Source organism: Loxodonta africana, chromosome 19, assembly GCF_030014295.1.
Source record: "Loxodonta africana isolate mLoxAfr1 chromosome 19, mLoxAfr1.hap2, whole genome shotgun sequence".
In the NCBI taxonomy this organism is placed as follows: Eukaryota; Metazoa; Chordata; class Mammalia; order Proboscidea; family Elephantidae; genus Loxodonta; species Loxodonta africana.
In genome coordinates, this window is record NC_087360.1 from 22,214,399 (window position 1) to 22,235,721 (window position 21,323).

At 47.4% G+C, this 21,323-nt stretch overlaps 2 gene segments (V, D, J or C); both read left to right on the plus strand.

Moving 5' to 3' along the window:
* Positions 1–1,181: 1,181 nt before the first annotated feature.
* On the plus strand, positions 1,182–11,022 carry LOC135228236 (immunoglobulin lambda constant 6-like). The segment is given in 3 exon segments: positions 1,182–1,698; positions 8,883–9,001; positions 10,515–11,022. Coding segments are annotated over 3 exon segments (621 nt in total).
* Positions 11,023–14,329: 3,307 nt separating this feature from the next.
* LOC100672656 (immunoglobulin lambda constant 6-like) lies at positions 14,330–19,020 on the plus strand. The segment is given in 3 exon segments: positions 14,330–14,363; positions 16,997–17,143; positions 18,484–19,020. Coding segments are annotated over 3 exon segments (501 nt in total).
* The last annotated feature ends 2,303 nt before the right edge of the window (positions 19,021–21,323 follow it).

Sequence of the window (21,323 nt, forward strand, 5' to 3'; positions counted from 1 at the left end):
CAGACCTCCTGTTGGCCCAAGACAGGAACCATTCCCAAGGCCAACTCTTCAGAGAGGGATTGGACTATAGGACAGAAAATGATACTGGTAAGGAATGAGCTTCTTGGCTCAAGTAGACACATGAGACTGTGGGCAGTTCCTGTCTGGAGGGGAGATGAGAAGGCTGAGGGGGACAGAAGCTGGCTGAATGGACATGAAAACAGAGAGTAGAGCAAAGGGTGTGCTGTCTCATTAGGCAGAGAGCAACTAGGAGTGTATAGCAAGGCGTATGTAAATTTTTGTATGAGAGACTGACTTGACTTGTAAACTTTCACTTAAAGCACAATAAAAATTAAAAAAAAAAAGAGATTTTCCAGGATTATCCTACTTATTGTCATTACACCTCAGGGCTAAGTTGATGCGTCCTTGTGAGCTCAGCTTCAGCTGGGTCATGATCTCTATGCTCAAGGTCAGGGAATAATGACTCCAATATTGTTTCCTAAATGGACCACACTCTCCAAACAACCTTGGCCCTGCTTTCGTCTTCTCTGTTTTCCCACCTGCAAAACCAGAACACTGGACCCAAGGTTCTGAAACCTAAAGTATTAGGAGGTCAGAAAGGGAGCCCACTAGATGTCTTGCTTGGCGACAGTGGTGGTTCAGTGGTAGAATTCTTGTCTTCCTTGCAGGAGACCAGGGTTCAATTCCCAGCCCATGTACCTCATATGCAACAACCACCATCTGTCAGTGGAGATTTTCATGTGGCTAAGCTGCTGAACAGCTTTCAGGGGAGCTTCCACTCTATGACAGACTAGGAAGAAAGGCATGGTGATCTGGTTCCAAAAACCAGCCATTAAAAAAAAATCCCATGGATCACAAAGCTCCAATCCCATTGTGCATGGGGTAGTCATGAGTCCAGCCAAACTGTCATTTCAATTAGTCCTCATTACCTCCCTGCCACAGAGGAACCATCTGCCCATTTTGCGATACGGAAATTGAGATCTAGAGAGGGCCAGCTGATGCCAAAGTTTATGATCTCACCAGGGCTCCTTGGATAAGGTGTGAGACTCACTCTCTGAGGAGCTCTTGCCTGGCTGAGAAGCTGAGAATTTAAGGACCAGGGGGGAACCTGCAGGCTTGGCAAACCAGCCTGGAATGTGGGGTGTGAGGGGGCCACCTGGGGGGCTGGTGAGAACAGAAGCCCGCAGCTAAGCCCCGGGTCACTGAACTCAGGCCCTCTGTGCACCCTGTTCCACCCGACTTCTGGCAGCTCTCCATTGCCCCCTCAGGGACCTGCAGCAAGCCGGCGGGCGGGCTGCAGCAAGGCAGTTGAGTCCTGGATTCCCACCACAGGGGAGCTGTTGGTAGATTCCCCCTGGGAGAGACCCCAGGGTTACAGCCATGGGCCCCGGAGGGAGCCGGGCACAGGGAGCGCAGACCAGAGCCACGCAGGCCAAAGGGGCCACGCAGGCTGGGGCGCACGGGACACCGCTGGTTCTCCTCTCGAAGCCCCAGGGACTTCTGACCCTGAGGGCGGATGAGGCCAGGGCCAGACCGGGGGGACCGCAGGCGGCACTGGCCGCTGCTGCTGCTGCTGCTGCTCCTGGGCCTGGGTCCCCTCGGCCTGCGGCCCCCGACTGCAACTCCGCGGAGCAGTGCCCCGGGCCCCCGAGCCCCGGCAGGGGGCAGTCGGTCCCGCTTGAGCAGTCTGTGGGGCAGGTAAGGGCCTGGAGTGTCGTGGAGGTGGGGGCCCACCGGCTTAGCCAAGAAGGGGTGATCAAGGATGGCGGCCGAACCGGGAAGAGCTGACCCGGGGAAGCTGCCTAGCTGGGAAGGGATGACCCGGGGAAACAGTGAGCCGGGAAGCCGTGACCGTGACCGAGAGCGGCAGCGGGGCTGAGAAGGAGTAACTGGCTGCGGGGGAGGGGGTTGGAGAGGAGGCGGGGGGTAGGCGGGGAAGCTGCCTGGCCAGAGAGGGATGGAAAAGAAGGGTCAGCTGGGAGAAGGGGCTGGGAGACCCTGTCTTTATTTAAAATATTCGTATTTTGTTCATCGCTGATATTTTTGCATTAATGCTTGATTTTTAAATACTGCGTTAAACTATTATTTATCTTGATTGCTGGGATTTGGCGCCCGCTTACTTTACAGCTGGAAACCCTGGTGGCGTAGTGGTTAAGTGCTATGGCTGCTAACCAAAAGGTCCGTAGTTTGAATCCACCAGGCGCTCCTTGGAAACTCTACGGAGCCATTCTACTCTGTCCTGAAAGGTCGCTATGAGTCGGAATCGACTCGACGGCAGTGGGTTTGGTTTTTGTTTTTTGTTTTTACTTTACATCTAGTGCCTCCGTCGCCTCGCCCTGGTCGGCGCTGTTCCGGGAGGCAGGGGCTGGAGGCCGGGGGGACGTCCGGAGTGGGGCCGCTGTAGCCCAGGGTGCCAGGCCCTGCTCTCGGTCAATGCCCACCCGTTTCCTCCAGCGCCGTGCCCTCAGGTGCAGGGCCACCTCCGAGCACCTGGCCGCCGGCTTCGCCTACACTGCTGGGCCTTCTTTCGGGTCCCCGGGCCCACGCACTGAGCCAAGGCCGTCTCCTGGGCCCCAGGGGCAGGCGCCGTCCTGGGGAAGAGGGGTTGGGGAGGTCACGTTGCCCCTGACAAGCTGTGGGCCCAGAGCAGCCCGTTCCTCTGTGTGGCGCGTCGGGACCCTCTGATGACAATCCGCGACATGACAGCTGCGTGCCTGGCTGGCGCTCGTCATTCTAGGGGTTAGAGCCTCGTCACCGGCCCCGCAAGTCCGGTTCCGCTGCCTCCCCGAGGCTCAGAGAGGTGAGGCCACCTGCCCCAGGTCACACCGCTCGCGGGCGCAGGTCCGGAACCGGAGGAGAACGCTGTGACCGCACAGGGTACCCGGTGTTTTAACAAAACGACCCCAGAGAAGGAGGGTGCAGGGCCCCCGGGAAAGAGTAGGACTGTCGGCCCACCACCACCCCCTTCCGGGGGGCGCCGGTTCTTGGCTCAGCCGCTTAAGTCCTTACCGGGCCAGGCCAGGGGGGTACCGAGAGGGCGGAACCGAACCAAGAGACCACCTTGCGGCTGCAGAGACAGACACGTGATGCAGCAGTTAAGAGCTCAGCTGCTAACCAAAGGTCTGCAGTTTGAATCCACCAGCCTCTCCTTGGAAACCCTATGCTACAGTTCTGCTTCGTCCTGTAGGGTCGCTGTAAGTCAGAGCCGGCTAGAAGGGAAAGGGTTGTTTTTGTTGTTGTTGTTGTTGTTGTTGTCGGGGAGGGGCGCTCAGCTCTGTGGGCGAGATGCCCCCCTGGGACTCACAGAGCAGAGACTCTGACTAGTGATGGGGCTCCCAGGTGCCCTGAAAGAGACACAGTCTGAGTTGGAGGCGGGCACGGGGCGCCGGGCCAGCGAGGCAGGGAGCTGGTGGGGTAGGCGGGAGGAGGTTGGGCGGAAGGCAGAGGGTCCTGCGACTGGGCCTTTATCCTGGGGTCCACTATGTTTTCTTGTGGACATTTTGAAAAATACAGAACATTGTATTATAAAGCAAAAATTTAAATCTGGTGGAATCCCACCAGCCAGAGACACACCATTTAATATTTTCTGACAGGCTTTGAAATATACTTTAAAAAAAAAAAATTGGGAGCGTCCGTATATTCAATATTGCCGGAGGGATTTAAGCAAAAGAATATCTGTTTTGGAAAAATGGCTGTGGACCGAAGGCGGGGTTAGAGGGACCCAAGCCAGGGAGTCAGAGAGAGGCAGCTGCTGCGGTACAGGAAATGGGGCCTGGAGCAAAGCCTGGGCCTGGGGTGCGGAGGAGGGCAGGTATGCAGGGAACCCTGTACCAAGGGCTCCTATGACATTGGCAGGTAAATGTGAAGTGGAGGAAAGGACTTGGACTATCTATAGGAGTTTAAAATGTACGACTATTTTAGCTAGATGCATTGATTCATAAAATGTTTATGTATTTAAATTACGAAAATCCACTTCTAGGATTTATGGGGGGCGGATCAAATATTATTTAGGGTGAGAAAAAAACGTAAATAACCTAAATATTTGCAGGAAGGTGTGATAAAATACAATATGGCACGTCTAAGGAATCTTACACAAACCTTCAAACTTAGGTTTCTGAAGCATCTGTAATAATATAGAAAAATCTATTTTTAAAAAGGATACAACATGGGATATACAGATGCTTCCAAATTTGTTTTAAAAGTACTTTTCAAAGCCTGTCACAAAATATTGAATGGTGTGTTTCTAGCTGGTGAAGTTCCACCTGACGTTAATTTTTGCTTTAATGTTCTGTATTTTTTTAGATGTCCACAAGAAAACGTATTTCATTTTTGACTTCTAAAATAATTTTTAATTTTGAAAATAGACAGTGGCAATGGTTGTACATCATAGTGACTATGAGTGATGTCACTGAGTTTTACTCTTCAAAATGGTTAAAATGGCAAGTTTCGTTACATATATTTTACCAAGAAAGTAATTGATATGAGAGTAACACGTGCTTGTTGTTAAAAGAAAATCTTAAGCACAGGAGTAATAATAAAAAAAAAATTATTTTTTACTTTTTTTTGAGTAGATACAGTAAAAAGTGCATGTTTCCATTTACCGTAACCCCATGTCTTCCCCAGAGATGGTGACTGTTGGCAGGTTGTCTGTACACTTCCAGACCTTGTCCTATGTGTGTGTGCCCCCAAACACACACACACACACACACACACACACACACACAGAGTATATAGTTAGTGTTGAGATACTTTTTTTCGTAAATGGATTCATACTCTACGTATTCTCCTGCAACTGGCTTTTTAAATAATATGTTGTCAACATTTTCTATGTCAATCTATATGGTCCCACCACAATCTCATAACAGCTTTGTGAGAGTTCAAATTTTGAATGAGTCAGAATTTATTTAACCATTTCGTTGCTAATGGATGTTTAGGTTGTTTCCATTTAAAAATTCCATTTACGAGCGATGCTGCAGTGAGGATCTCTGCGTATGGTGTAAGTATATAAGGTGTGCTTATAAAAAAAAAAATTTTTTTTTTTTAATGTATTGTCATAGGTGAGATGCCTGAAAGTGGATTTGTTGGGTCGGAGGCAATACGCTTTTGGAATTTTCCTAGGTAGTATCCAATTACTTTCCCAAAAGGCTGTTCCGGTCTCCGCTCACTACAATGAATAATAGCGTCCTTTCCCCTGCATCCTTCCCAATCCTGTGATTCCGTTGGTCTGTTTTTATGTTGCCCACCTGATGAGCAAAAAATAGAATGTTTGTTGTTTTATTGTTTAGAATTTGAACATTGGTGAAACTTATTTTCCTTCCATATTTTTATTGACTAATTTTGTTTCTTCTGTGAATTGACTGGTCATAATTTTGGCCATGTTTTCCACTCAGTTGCATGTATTTTCTAACAGACTCATAGAAATTTTTGATATATTTTGGATATTAACCCCTCATCTAGTATATAAGTTGTGAATGTTTTTCCCTAGCCTATTTTTTTTTTATTATATGCATTTGATTTATGAGATCTTTTGCCATAAAGCTGTTTTTAATTTCTATGTGTCGGATTGGTTTAGTGTTTTCTTTATGGTTTCTGTGATTCATGGTATGCTTTATGTCAATATTGTAAAATCATTTTTCTCTATTTTAATCTGGTTCTTTTGTTGTTTTGATTTTTTTTTTAATCCACCTAGAGTTTATTTTTGTGTAAGTAAGAATCTGACTGTATTTTCCAAATGGAGAGCTAATGGACACACATTTGTTAAAGATAAATGAAACTTTTTTCAAATACTAAATTATTGATTCGATTCATCATACTCTCTGTGGTTCCATTGATCTATTCCTGTCTCAATTCCATGCTGTTTTAATTACTTTAGCTTTATAACCTGTTTTGACATTTAATAAGGAAAGACCCGCCATTATTACTCTTTTTCAAAATATTCACATCTATTCTCTGCCATTATTCTCACTTCTGGACTTTAGTTTACTTCACTAACTTTCAAAAATCATTCTTTTGGTGTCGTGTGTGTGATTTTGTGGAATATATAGATATATAGATTATTTTGAGAAGAGCTGACATCTTTATGATGTTCGGGATTTCCATCCAGGAACATGGTACACCTCTCCATTCACTCGCCTTAGTCAGGTTGTTTTGTATTTTATTCTGGTAAATGTGGCAAACTTTTACCTGTACTAAGTTTACTCCTAGGATTTTTAACATCACTTTACGGCAGTTGTGACTTTTTCCCCCATTTCGTGTTCCAAATGGTTACTTCTGGTGTAGAAGGGAAACCTGTTGACTTTTATATGTTGCCCTTGTGTCCAGTCACTTTACTGAATTCTTGTTTTTGTTCCAATAGTTCTTCAGCTCACTCTCTTGGGCTTTTTTTAAAAGTAGACTATCACGTCATCTGCAAAGAACAATTTTCTCTCTTTTTTCCTAATACTTATACCTCTATTTTTTTTTTTTTTACTTCATCTTATTTCATCAGCTAGATTATTCAGAATACGTGGAATAAATAAAAATGAGAGGGGACAGCCTTGCCTTGTTTCTGATTCTTAAATGTTTTACCTTTAAGTGTGGAGGTTACTATAAGTTTCTGGGAGATGCTCTTTGTTGAGTTAAAGATGTTTCCTTCATTTATTAGCTTACTAATAGCCTGAATGTTTACTTCCTTTAAATCAAAAATAAGTGATGCATTCCTATTACTATCATATTACATTTTGTTTCAAAAACCCTATGTGCATATCATAAACACAACGATAGCTAAATGGTCCTGCTGCTAAGGAGGAAAGCACTGGCCTCGACTGGATAGGTTATCTTTCAATTGAAATAAACTGTACAGCATTGGTGGTATAGTGGTGAGCACAACTACCTTCCAAGCAGTTCACCTGGGTTTGATTCACAGCCAGCGCAGTGGGCTGACACTTGGAAACCCTGGTGGCGTAGTAGTTAAGAGCTATGGCAGCTAACCAAAAGATCGGCAGTTCAAATCTACCAGGCACTCCTTGGAAACTCTACAGGCGGTTCTGCTGTGTCCTATAGGGTCGCTATGAGTCAGAATTGACCCAAAGGCAACAGGTTTGGTTTTGGTTTTTAAGTTGTTTTTAGCTGCCATCAAGTTGATGCCCAACTCCTGGTGACCTCAAGCACAACAGGATCAGATGGTTGTGATCCACAGGGTTTTCACTGGCTAATTTTTGGAAGTAGGTTGCCAGGCCTTTCTCCCTGGTCTACCTTAGTCTGAAAAGCTCCACTGAAACCTGTTTAGCATCAGAGCAACAAGCAAGCCTCCACTGACAGAAAGGTGTTAGCTGCACATGAGGTGCATTGGCTGGGACTCAAACCTGGGTCTCCTGCATGGAAGATCTCCCATCGATCCACCACTTTCAGTGTTCTTGCCGCTGCTGCTGTTGTCGTTAGTTGCTGTTGAGTCAGTTCCAACTCATAGCAACATAATGTATAACAGAACAAAACATTGCCCAGTCCTGCATCATCTCCATGATCTTTGCTATGTTTGAGCCCATTAACTATATTGGGAGATAAAATCAGATTGGCAACAATGAGGATTCTTGCAGTCATAAACTCTTAGACTCTAATTGGGGTGTTTTCCTAATTATTTTAATGGTCTTCTTATGCTATGGTAGAATGTCTGGGAGAGGGTGAGTCAAAGAGGGCGAAGCATTCTAGGCTAACTCCAGAGGTGGAGAGACGTCTGCTAAAGTGAAGACACTGGAGGGGGGCAAGTTTGCAGGGAAATGTGATAAGTTTAGTTTGGGCCTGTTGGATTTGAGGTATCTGTAGGCTATTCAAGTAGAAGCATGTGAATTTAGAGCCAAGTAGAGAGGTCAAGGCTAAGTAGGGACCCGAGATGCCTTGGGCACTCTTCATAGTGTGCGGTGTGGGTCAGATGTAGGGAGAACAGAAAGAGTACAGGACAGCAGAATCCAGGGCAGTGGTCTAGAAGTCAACATGGGATGGGGGAAAAGGAAGTCAAAGGAGAAGGAGAGTGTGGGGTCTCAGACACCAAGGAGAAGAGCGTCTCTGGAATGAGTGGCCGACCATAGTGTTGCATCCTACAGAAAAGTCAGCTACATGGGGATGGGGAGGGACCTCAGCTTGACCATGATGGGGGCTTTGTTGACCTTGACTTGAGAGGTTTCAAGGAGAAATGGGAGTGAGAGTCGGGGGACACCCACAATGTCCCAGCACGTGAAGTAGTGCCTGAGCACTAAATGGGTGCTCAGTCGCCATTGTTGGATGGATGGATGGACGGGTGGACGGATGGATGGATGGATGGATGGACAGATGGACGGATGGACAGATGGATGGATGGGTGGACAGATGAACGGATGGATGGACAGGTGGGTGGTAGATGGATAGATGAATAGACAGACGGATGGATGGATGGATGGATGTTTGGACAGAAACATGAGAGATCAGAGAAGGCTTCATGAAGGAGGTGAGACTGGGTTGAGTCTTGATGAATGGAGGCAATAGAGGGAGAACCATGATTTAGAAATGACCCAGTGTCCACAGGCCCAGGGAGGAAGACAGCCTGGCTGGACCATGGGAGCTTGTGGGGGAGGAGGACTGATACAGGAAAAGCTGAACAGGACAGAGCCCCAGCATGCTCCCACCCAAGAGAAATAGTCCATCAGGTGTTTGTGTGGAACACCTACTATGTGCAGTGACACCATCCACACTGAGGATTCAGCGGTGACTGGGGCAGACTTGGTGTCTGCCTCACAGAGGGGATTGGGCGGGGAATCAAGGCCAAGGATGGGCAGAGGGTCAGGTGGGTCTTGCCCTCACCTCTGGGGCTGGCCACCTGCCTGTACTCCCCCACGCCCCCTCCTGCAGCCTGCATTGGTCATGCCCTGCAGGTTCCCACTCTGGCCTGGCCCCCGGGGGGCAGGCCCCAGGTGCTGGTCCCACCAGTTTTGGTCTGAGCCTCAGCCATGGTGGTATGTCTTCGGCAGCGGGACACAGCTTACTGTCCTAGGTAAGTGGCTCTCATAACTTTTCCTAACCCCTCCCACCCCTCCTGTCTCCAGAAAGTCATTTTTCACTCTCAAAGTCTTCTAGTCACCTGCCCTCCCTAGCCTAAGGGCCCATCCCTTTACCTTTCTCCATGGGCCTAGCGGAGGCGGGTTTGTCTTGGGGTTCCCAGCAGGAGAAGCCCCGATAGCAGGAACAACTCCTTCAGAGTCTGACAGCCAGGGCCAGCCTGGGCTGGGGAGCTTGGCTGCAGAAATGGGCATTTCTGCCCCCCTTCCAGAACAGACCCCATGTGGAGGCCAGAGGCTGGTCTGACCAGGGCACTGGGTGGCTTTAGAGACAGCCCTGAGCCCCTGAGTCTGGGCGGAGGGCTGGATGCTCACGAAGTCCAGAAGGGGCTGCACAGGAGGCCCAAGGGCAAGGCTGGGGCTGTGACCCCAGCTCCAGCGTGCCGGAGGTCAGCCCAAGGGGAGACCGATGGGGGGTGAGGAGGGGGCCTGGCCCCTTCTAGGTCAAGGCTGTCTGGGGCTGTGACTGGGCCGTGGGGACAGGGGCCACAGAGACAAAGTGAAACCAGGTGAGGTGACCAGACACTGTCCCTCCCAGTGCGGTGGTCAGAAATTAGCAGGGCTGGAAGCCAAGACTCACAGGTCCTACTGGGCAGAGACCCATTTGGCCCAGAGCCCTTTAGACTCTGATGTCAGATGTCTCCTCTGTCCATTGGTTTTGCCCCCTGCCACGGAGCAAATTAGGGGGGTTCAGTGAATTTCTGACTGTCAGGTAAATCAGGGGTAGTTGGGGCTTCTGAGGTGGGTGTGGGGCAGCTGTGCCTCCTGGTTTGTGGGTGAATCACAAGAACACATTCCAGTTGAAGGGTCCTACAGTCAGCCCAGTGGGGAGAGGGTGAGATGGGCAAAGCCTAAGGAGCCCCTTGGGGCTTTGGCCAGGAGGAGCCCACCCCGCTCCCCAGGACAGCTGAGTGAACCACCTGGCTGGGAAAGAGCCTGGGCCCTGCGAGTGAGAAAAGGGCCCTCGAGCACCAAGTGGAGGCTTGGGGCTTCTACACATACCATGGGGCTGTCCCACTAGCCTGAGGGGAGCCCCAGTTCACAGGGCAAGACAGAGGGTGCCCCAAGAACGCAACAAGGAAGCATCTGGTTTTCAAGGAAGTTGTCAGCTTCTGTAACACCCCAACCTAGGGCTGGGGCTGAGGGCACAGGAGCACAGCCAGATTCCAAATTCAGACTCCAGAGATGGAGGTACAGCTGCCCTGGACACACAGGAAACTGAGACCACCAGAGGGGAAGGACTCGACAGGTCACTGGGAGGAGGTGACTCGGAAAGGGTTTCTAGGAGGGGCTGGGTACCTGCTCTCCGGGGTGCCCGAATGGAAAGAGGGGAGGGGAGGGGCAAACACAGCTCTGCTGTGAGCATCCCAGACCTATGGCTGGGGGCAACAGTGCTCCCAACAATGCTGAATCGTCCCTGCTCCTCACACCACTGCCTCTGCCTACCAGGTCACCTCAAGGCTTCACCCTCAATCACTCTGTTCCCACCATCCTCTGAGGAGATCCAAGCCAACAAGGCCACACTGGTGTGTCTCATAAATGACTTCTACCCGGGCACCGTGGTTGTGGCCTGGAAGGAAGACGGCAAAACCATCACCCAGGGAGTGCAGACCACCAAGCCCTCCAAACAGAGCAACAACAAGTATGCTGCCAGCAGCTACTTGACCCTGACGCCTGCCCAGTGGAAGTCTCATAACAGCTACAGCTGCCAGGTCACGCATGAGGGGAGCACCGTGGAGAAGAAGGTGGCCCCTGCGGAGTGTGCTTAGGGCCCTGAGCATCCCTACTCAGGAGGACCCAGAGGAGCTGGACCCTGGGTACTGGGTCCCCCATCCAGACATCCATTCTCCAACTTTCTACTGTGTTCCTGATCCCCTCCTATCATCAGCTCAGACCTGGGTGGACCCCACACCCTCCCGATTTCCACTTCTTCTCAATAAAGATCTGACGTTTATCATCTGATGTGTCCAACGTGCATCTGTGTCTGGTCGTGTCTCCGGGAAGGTTCTCCACTCCAGGGGCAGGGCAGTTCCTGTGTGGAAGCCCCATACACCATAACCCCCATCAAACATGCAGGGAAGTGAGAGGAGCTCAGTGTGCTGGGGGAACCTTGACCACAGTAGGGATTGTCCCTGTCCTGCCTCCCAGTGCCACCCTGGGACTCTGTCCTTGTCCACCCAGAAAGTGGGACTGAGGGAGGGGCAGATGGAGGGGGCCAACCCTGAGTATTACATCAGGGAGAAATGAGGAGGTTTCCAGTCCTCCCGGGTGGGCTGGAGACAGGCCATGGAGGAAGAAACCCCTCGAGATGAGGCCAGGGTCTGAGCGTGAGATGAGGTTCAATTTCTTGGTTTCATCAAGGGAACCAGGTGGACAGCATTTAGCTAGGAATAGTCCATGGTTTTCCCAACACCTGGGAGCATGGGAATTATTTGGAGAATTTCACATACACACCCATCTCTTAAAATCTCAGAATGTGTGGTAGCTAAGTAAAGGCACGAGTCCTGAGATAGGGAAACAGTTTAACGTTATGTAACCCAGCCTTCCCAAATCATGTTGACCCTCTCCCCACCGTAAGAAGTCCCACTAACGCTCTGCCAGACAACGGTATCCAGAGACAATATCTGGGGGGAAATGGGGATGAAGCTAACGCACACGCATGTCCTCTGTCTAGTTCTGATATGTGGGGTCAGGTCAGCTCAGCCTGGGGCTGGGAATGTCCATCATGAATTTTCAGTGAGTATCGTCAGTTCTGGGTATAGAATTAGAGGCAGTTTTATGGTTGTGGATTATTGATGATCACACAATTTGGGGAGTAGACATGGGTAAAATTGGGGTAAGTGAGAAAATGCAAGGTCCCAGGGACATAATAGGTTTGTGAAGATTTTCCCTGGAAGGGTGCATCAGTGAAATTCAGGATTAGAGTCAGGGTCAGGTCAAATGGGATCAGGGCAGGGGGGGAGTGTGGTGTCAGGGCTATAGCAAGGTCAGACTGCTACAGTGATGACTCCCCTGCCCCCTGCCTCCTGCCCCCTGCCCTGACCCCTCCGGGATTATCCAGGTTTTTTTTCTTTTTTAATAAACTTTATTTTTTAGATCAGTTTTTAGGTTTATAGAAAAATTAGAAAGAACAGGAAATGCCCATATATCCCCCTAACAACTAGCTTGCATTGGTGTGGTACATTTGTTACTATTGATGATCATATACTGATACATTATTAGTAGCCAAGGTCCACAGTTTTCATCAGGGTTCCTTCTCTGTGTTGTACATTCCTACAGGTTTTGACAAACGCATAACGTCGTGTGTCCACCACTATATTATCATATAGAATAGTTTCACTTTTCTTAAAATGCCCTTAGATCCACCTGTCCATCCCTTCCTCCTCTGCCTAAATCGCTCAGCTTTGTTACCATATCTAGAGTTTTGCCTTTGTCAGAATGCCACGCGCATGGGATCATACAGTGTGCGCCTTTTTCAAACTGGTTTCTCTCACTTAGCAATACACATTAAATGGTTCTCTGTATCTTTTCATGGCTTCACAACTGAATTGTTTTTATCACTGAGTGGTAATCCATTGCATAGATGGAACACAGCTTGTTTGTACATTCATCTATGGAAGGATGATTAAGGATAAATCTGCCATAAACATTCATGTGCCAGTTTTTGTGTGAACAGTTTTCAATTCATTTGGGTAAATACCTAGAAGGACAATTGCTGAATCATACAGTAAGTCTGCACTGTTAGAAATTGCCAGACTGTCTTCCAACCGGCTTTTTGCATTCCCATCAGCAATGAGTGAGTGCCTTGTTGCTATACACCCTAGCCAGCTTTTTTTTTTTTTTCGCTGTTGTCAGTGTTATGGATTTTAGCCATTGTAATAGATGTGTAGTGCTATCTCACTATTGTTTTGATTTGCAATTCACTAATGAATTCTTGAGCATCTTTTCCTATGCCTATTTGCTGTTTGTATATCTTCTTTGGTGAAATGTCTGCTCTGATCTTTTGTCCATGTTTTAATTGGGTCATTTGTTTACTTATTGTTGAGTTTTAAAGTTCTTTGTATGTCTTTGATACAAGTCCTTTCTCAGATATGTATTACGCAAAGATTTTATCCTAGTCCATAGCTTGTTTTTTCATTTTCTTAACAGTGTCTTTTGTAGAGTAGAAGTTTTTAATTTCAATGAAGTACAGCTTACCGGTATTTTCTTTTATTGATCATGCTTTCGGTGTTGTATCACAAACTCCTCAATGAATGCACCAGCTCCTAGATTTTCTCCTATGTCATCTTCTAGAATGTATATATTTAAAAAAAAAAACCAAACCCATTGCCATCAAGTCAATTCTGACTCACAGTGAACCTATAGAATGTATATACTATTTAACATTTCAATCGGTGATCCACTTTGAGCTCATTTTTGTGGAAGGTGTAAGATCTGTGTCTAGATTCATTTTTTGCACGTAGATGTCCAGTTGTTCTAGCGCCAGTTATTGAAAAGACTGAGCTCAGTCTCCCTCATTGTGCCCCAAACATCCAGGAATGTTGGGTGAACTCCATGCACTGGGGGATCTGTGACCACACCATAGATTGTCCTCACCATTGCCACCCTGAGATTCTGTTCTTGTCCACCCAGGAAGGAGAGAGGCTGAGGGAGAGGACGGCTGGATGGGAGGACACTGAGTATCTCACTGGGGAGAAATGAGAAGGGTCCCAGGGGCCTTGAATGCACTGGAGACAGCCCATGGGAAGAAGGAGCCCCTTGAGGCAGAACCAGGATATGAACACAAGGCTCAATGTCCTGGTTTTATCAAGGATCTCAGACCCAAGAACATTTACCTGGTAAAGGGTCAGTGGTTTTCCATCATCAGGAGCATTGGAAATATTTGGGAAATTCCACATACCCGTGCATTTCATATATTTTCACAATGTATATTAGTTAAATAAAGACACTGACAAGTCCCACAATAGAGAAACAGTTTAATACAATCTTACCCACATGTCCCAAATCATTTCGCCACACTCCGCCCACCTTAGAAAGCCCCACTACTGTTCTGCTTCACCAAGAATTTTCAGGGACAATATTTGGGGGAAACTGGGGGTGAAGCTAAGGCACACATGCACCCTCTGTTTACGATCAGCTGGGCATGGGGTCAGGTCAACTCAGCATGGGGCTGGGATCTCCATCAGGAAGAGTCCTGGTGTGTAACATTAGGGACAAGTTTGTGGATGGAGCTTGGTGATGGTCATGCAGATTGGGGAGGGGACATGGGTGAAATTGGGGTATGTGAGAAAGTGCATGGTACCAGGCACATAATGGCCCTCTGGTGATCGTCCTTCAGAGACAGTGTCAGAGTAAAATTCAGGATTAGAGTCAGGGTCAGGTCATCACAAGCCAGCTCAGGGGGGAGTGTGGTCTAAGGCTGCCGACGGGTCAGGCTTCCACTCTGACGCAGCCTCCCCTGCCTCCCAGACCCCACTGTAGATTATATTGATTTTTCTTTTTTAATAGACTCTAATTTTTAGAGCAGCTTCAGGTTTACAGAAAGAACAGACAGTTCCCATATATCCCCTCTAACAGCTAGCTAGCATTGCCTTACATTTGTTAATTTTGAGGACATTGATTGAAACATTATTACAGACTAAAATCTATAGCTTACATTAAGGCTCACTATGCTGTACAGTCCTGTGGGTTTCAAAGAAGACATAATGCCAGGTGTCCAACATTACATTATCATACAGAAAAATGCCCGTTACCCATCTCTTCTTGAATCCTTGCCAAGCACTGATCCCTTTACTAGCTCTACAGTTTTGCTTTTTCCATAGTGTCTCATACTTGGAGACTTACAGTATGTAGATTTTCAGAGTGGCCTCTTGCACTAAGCGAGATGCATTTAACGTCCCTCCATATCTTTTTGTGGCTTTATTGTTCGGTTCTTTTTCTCACTGAGTAATATCCCATCGTGTGGATATACCACAGCTCATGTACCTTTCACCTATTGCGTCTGGTTCTTGGCAATTTTGGATACAACTGTTGTAAGTATTCGTTTACAGGTTTTTCTGTGCACATAGCTTTCAATTCATTTGGATAAATATCTAGAATCGCAGTTGCTGAGTCTTATGGTAAGCCTATGTTTAGCTTTGTAAGAAATTGCCGAACCATCTTCCAAAGTGACATTTTGCATTCCACATGGCCATGAGCGAGAGGTCTTATTGTTCCACAACCTCACCACCAATTAATGTTGTCAGTCTTATGGATTTTAGTCTTTTTTAGTAGGTGTGTAGTGACTTCTCATTGTTTTAATTTGCAATTTCCTAATAACATATGATGTAGGGCACCTTTTCATATGCTTACTTGTCATCTACATATCTTCTTTGCTGAGGTGTCCATTCAGATCCTTAGCCCATTTTCTAATTTGTTCTTTGATGTTATTATGTTTTAAGAGTTCATGTTATATCTTGGATAAATGTCCTTTATCAGATCTGTGTTTTATAATGATTTTCTCCCAGTCCTCAGCTTACTAGTACCTTTCACATAGAAGAGTATTTAATTTCAGCGAAGTCCAAATTATCAATTTCTTTTTCTATGGATCATCCTTTTGGATTTGGATCTAAAACTTTGCCATTAAATGCTCCACTGCCTAGATTTTCTTCCATTCTCTTCTAGAAGTTTTATAGTTTTGCATTTAACTTTCAGATTGTTCATCCTTTTGAGTTCATTTTTGTGAAAGGTGTAAGGTCCGTGTCTGTTGTTGTTGTGTGTCATCCATTTGATCCCAACTCCTAGTGACCAAAAAAAAAAAAAATTTTTTTTTTTCCTAGTGACCCGATATAGAACTGCCTCATAGAGTTTCCTAGGCTGTAATCCCTACAGAAGCAGATCAGCAGGTCTTGTCTCCTACAGAGACACTGGTGGGTTTGAACACTTGACCTTTCAGTTAGCAGCCAAGCTCTTAACAATTGCACCACCAGGGTTTCATTTTTTGCATGTGTATGTCCAGTTCTTCCCACTCCACATGTGCAAGGAACTATCCTTTCTCCATTGAATTCCCTTATTCCCTTGTCAAAGTTCAGTTGACTGTATTTGTGTGGGTGTTTTCTGGGCTCTCTATTCAGTTCCATTGACCTATTTGGCTGAGGCTATATTTTACTGATGATGTGACTGTCCAATCTTCAGAGACACTAGAAGCCACTTCAGGTTGCCTCTGGTTCTCCTTAAATCTCCTGAGTTCCCAGAGGACCTCAATGGTTTCTGCTCCTTAGGGTGAAAAGATGTTTCAGGCTCAACTTGGACCTTATCTGCTTCAGGCCTACAATCGGCCATTTATCCTGGGTGCCCTGATTCCATGTAGTAGGAGGTGCTTGTTTGGTGTTTGGCCAGGGTACTAGCTCACATCTCTCCTGAAAAAAAGATATTACCAGACCCTCCTAAAGGTGAAGTGATATTTTACCCTGCATGGTCACAGGGGATATTTCCTAGGTTTCCCTTAAGGAATGAAGCTAGAATCCTGGCCAGATCTACCCCAAAATGAGGATACACCCCACAGACTAGGGCTGAGATGCCTGAAGTCAGAGTTGGGGCTGTTAGATGCTTCCAATGGCCAGGGCAGCCCAAGGCAAACTGACCATCCCTGGGGAGATGGGGGTACACCTGTGGACACCCTCTGCCCTCACCCCATGTCTCATTAAGAGTTAGTTTTGGAAATCTGTATAGAAGAAACATCCTGTCCCCTTTCATGGAACTTCCCTCCTTAGCTGGGTAAATGCCCCCAAGACCTCGTTCCTATTCCTGGTTGATGGTCAGTAGGAAATCCAGATCCAAGACATTGACTTCCTCCGAGAGCTTCACTTACCAAGAACGTGCTATACACATGGGGCCACTTGCCCTTTCTCTGCTGAGTGGGCAGGTGGGCATGTGGACTGACTGCTGAGCAGATGCCAGCCTGGGGTGGGGGCCAAGGCCTCCCCATCACAGCTGCAGGTGGGCTGGGTGTTGGGAGGGGACATCACAGGGAGGGTTTTTGTACGAGCCTATCTCACAGGGTAATGTATTCGGCGGAGGGACCCAGCTGACTGTCCTAGGTAAGTCTCTTCTCATCCTCTTCTTCTCCACTTCCCTGAAGTTTGGGCAATTTTCTGCTGTTTCTGATTTTTCTGTTTTTCTTGATCTTATCTCTGCCTATGATCAGGGTCTCTCTCAGGAGCCAGTAACAAGGGACCTCGGTCTCTTCCTTTATCTGTTCAGCCCCTCTTCTTGCATCCAGCTTCACCTCCGACCATCAGCCCTCCACCTCTTACCCCACAGGATTGAAGTGTACCTGATGACACTGGGCTTTGTCTTTTTCTCTCAGGGACCTGTTGGGTCCTAAGGTTTGCTCTCCTCCCCCATCTGGGATTCTCTTATTCCCCTTTTGTCTTTGGGGTTCACTTGGGTCCCCTTTCTCACGGAGGCAAAGGGAACAAGAATTCCTTGAGAGAGTGACTGCCTGGGAGACTCCAGAAGGACCCAGAAAGCTCAGGGCCAAGGATGGGAATGACAGTCATAGGCTCAGGTTCAGATTCCACGGGATGGTGGGACTCAGAGCCCAGGGCCTTGGGACATAGCAGGGGGTGGAGCGGTACCCCCAGACATCATAAGGCTTCCCTGAACAGAGCCTTGAACCACTCAGGACTCAGGGTACCAGGCAGCAGAAAGGACAGAAGAGAGGCTCTGTACCACAGGTCCCAGTGAAGGTCATCCGGGATGGAGTGTGTTGGGGAAGGTAGACCCTAGTCACTCAAAAACGCAAGTCAGTGAAGGCATGGACAGAAGATTCCATGGAATGAAACCACAGATGTAATCAAAAAATCAGAAGGGACCCCCAAAACTGACTCTGAAGATTAAGGGAGACTCCAGGCAGACAGGCTTTCTCTGATCATGAAACCCCTTCCCTTATGAAGACCCTTTGGGAGAGATAGATTTGGGTGAAAACAGACATCTCAGGGCATATGGCTCAGAAACTCCCAAGACCTACATCAGGTCAGAAACATTTCCAGAATGGACCCCACAGGAGAGTCAGAGAGTACACCTCACCCACTCAGGGATAGACAGACCCAAAACAGACACAGTCGGTATGTCAGAAGGAGGAAGGGAAGGGGTCAGGGTCAGACTTCTGTTGTGGCAGGAGGGGAGATGGGTCTCAGGAACGTAATGGGATGGTGCCAAGGCTCAGGGCCACCAGGTAAGATGAGAATTGTTTAAGGAAGAACTCACACCCACCTCCAGCTTAACTTGCATCCACAGGCTCATCATGGACCCAGCTCCTGAACCCAGATCTGCACCTGGGTCTGGGGAACCCATTTCTCATTCACACCCTGAGGTCAGTGTTCCCCCACTGTGAACACCAGGCCTCTGATCTCCTGCTCCTCTCCCACCCCTGCAGATCAGCCCAAGGCCTCGCCCTCAGTCACTCTGTTCCCGCCGTCTTCTGAAGAGCTCCAGGACAACAAGGCCACACTGGTGTGTCTCATAAGTGACTTCTACCCGGGCACTGTGGTTGTGGCCTGGAAGGAAGACGGCAAAACCATCACCCAGGGAGTGCAGACCACCAAGCCCTCCAAACAGAGCAACAACAAGTATGCTGCCAGCAGCTACTTGACCCTGACGCCTGCCCAGTGGAAGTCTCATAACAGCTACAGCTGCCAGGTCACGCATGAGGGGAGCACTGTGGAGAAGAAGGTGGCCCCTGCAGAGTGTGCTTAGGGCCCTGAACTCCCCTACCCAGGAGGGCCCAGAGGGGCTGGACTCTGGGTAGGGGTTCTCCCATCCACACTCCCCTTCTCCATCTTCCACTGTGTCCCTAAACCCATGCCCTGCATCAGCTTAGACTTGATGGACCCCACAACCTCCCTATGTCCAGTTCTCAATAAATATCTGATGTTATCAACGGATGCGTACACTGCTTGCTTGTGTCTGGTCGCATCTGGGAAGCGTTCCCACTTCAGAAGCAGGGACAGTTCTTCCCTTCCTCCCACCCCCAAATATGCAGAGAACAGGGATGAGCTCCCTTTGCTCGGGGAACCGTGAGCACAGCAGATGCAGCCCTAGTATGCAGTCTTTGTCACCCAAGAAGGAGAGGAGCTGAGGGACAGACAGTGAGACCCTGAGTACTGCATCAGGGAGAAAGGAGGAGGGTGCCAGGGGCCTTGAGTGCGCTAGAGACAGGTCATGGAAGGAAAGATCCCATTGAGCCAAGAACAAGTCTGAACATGAGATGAGGTTCAATGTCCTGGTTCTATCAAGGGACCCCCGTGGACAGCGTTTACCTAAGGAGGTGTCAGTGGTTTTCCCAACACCAGGGTGCACTGGAAACATTTGGAAAATTCCACATACTCATAAATCCCTGAAATTTTCACACCATGTCCTAGCTACATAAAGACACTGGTAAGTGTCGCAGTAGAGAAACAGCTTCATATTGTGTAACCCAACATATCCCAAATCATGTTGCCCCTTTTCCCCACTTAGGAGTTCCTCCTAACGCTCTGCTTGACAAAGGATTCCCAGGGACAATATTTGGGGAAACTGGGGATGAAGCTGAGGCACACGTGTGCCCTCTGTTTAAGATCAGCTGGGCTTGGAGTCAGGCCAGCTCAACATGGGGCTGGGATATCCATCAGGAAGAGTCTTGGTGTGTAACTTAGGGACAGATTTATGGATGGAGCTTGGTGTTGGTCATGCAGATTAGGGAGGGGACATGGGTGAAATTGGGGTAAGTGAGAAAGTGCATGGTCCCAGGCACATAATGGCCCTCTGGTGATTCTTCTTCAGAGGGGATGTCAGAGTAAAATTCAGGATTAGAGTCAGGATCAGGTCATCATAATCCAGCTTTGGGGGGAGTGTGGTCTCAGGCTGCCGACGGGTCAGACCTCCACATTGATGCAGCCTCCACTGTCTCCCAGACCCCACTGTGGATTATATTGATCTTTTTTTTTAATAAACTTAAATTTTTAGAGCAGTTTCAGGTTTACAGAAAAATTGTACAGAAAGAACAGAGAGTTTCCCATATATCCCCTCTAACAGCTTTTTTTTTTTTTTAACAGCTAGCTTGCATTTGTTAGTTTCGATGGACATTATTACTGACTAAAGTCTACAGCTTACATTAGGGTTCATTCTTTGTGTCGTACAGTACAGTCCTGTGGGTTTTGCAGAATGCATAACGTCAGGTGTCCAACATTACATTGTCATACGGAATAGCTTTACTTTTTTTAAAATGCCTTTCGATCCACCTATTCATCCTTTCCTCCTCTGCCTGAATCCCTGGGAACCACTCACCTTTGTTGCTGTGTTTCGAGTTTTGCCTTTGCCAAAATGTCATGCACTTGGAATCAAACAGTGTGTGCCTTTTTCAGACTGGTTTCTTTCACATCCAATATGCATTTAATGTTTTTCCATGCCTTTTTGTGGCTTGACAACTCAATTCTTTTGATCACTGAGTGATAATCCATTGTATGGATGTAACACAGCTTGTTTACTAATTCACCTGCGGAAGGACGTCTTGTTGCTTCACCTGGATAAAGTTGCTATACATTCATGGGCTGGTTTTTGTGTGAACATAAGTTCTACTAAATTCATTTGGGTAAATAGCCAGGAGCACAACTGATGAATCGTATAGTAAACTTACATTTTACTTTGTAAGAAATTGTCACATGGCCCTTCAAGTGGCTTTTTCATTCCCTTCAGCAATGAATGTGAGCTCCTGTTGCTACACATCCTACCCAGCATTTGGTGTTGTCAGTGTTAGGGATTTCAGCTGTTGTAATGGTTGTGTAGGGCTATCTCATTGTTGTTTGATTTTGCAGCTCGTTAATGGCATATACTTTGGGCCATCTTTTCATATGCTTATTTGTCATCTGTATATCTTCTTTGGTGAGGTGCCTGTTCAGATTCTTTGCCCATTTTTTAATTGGGTTGTTTATTTACTTATGCTTAGTTTTAAGAGTTTTTTTTATATCTTGGTTAAAATTCCTTTATCAGATATGTCTTTTGCAAAGATTTTATCTTAATCTGTGGCTTGTTTTTTTCATTCTCTTGACAGTATCTTTTGTAGAGGAGAAATTTTTAATTTCAGTGAATTACAACTTAACAGTGTTTTCATTTATGAATCATGCTTTCGGTGTTGCATCACGAACTCCTCTTCGAATGCACCATCACCTAGATTTTCTCCTGTGTAACTTCCTAGAGTTGTATAGTATTTCATTTAACATTTAGATTGGTGGTCCATTT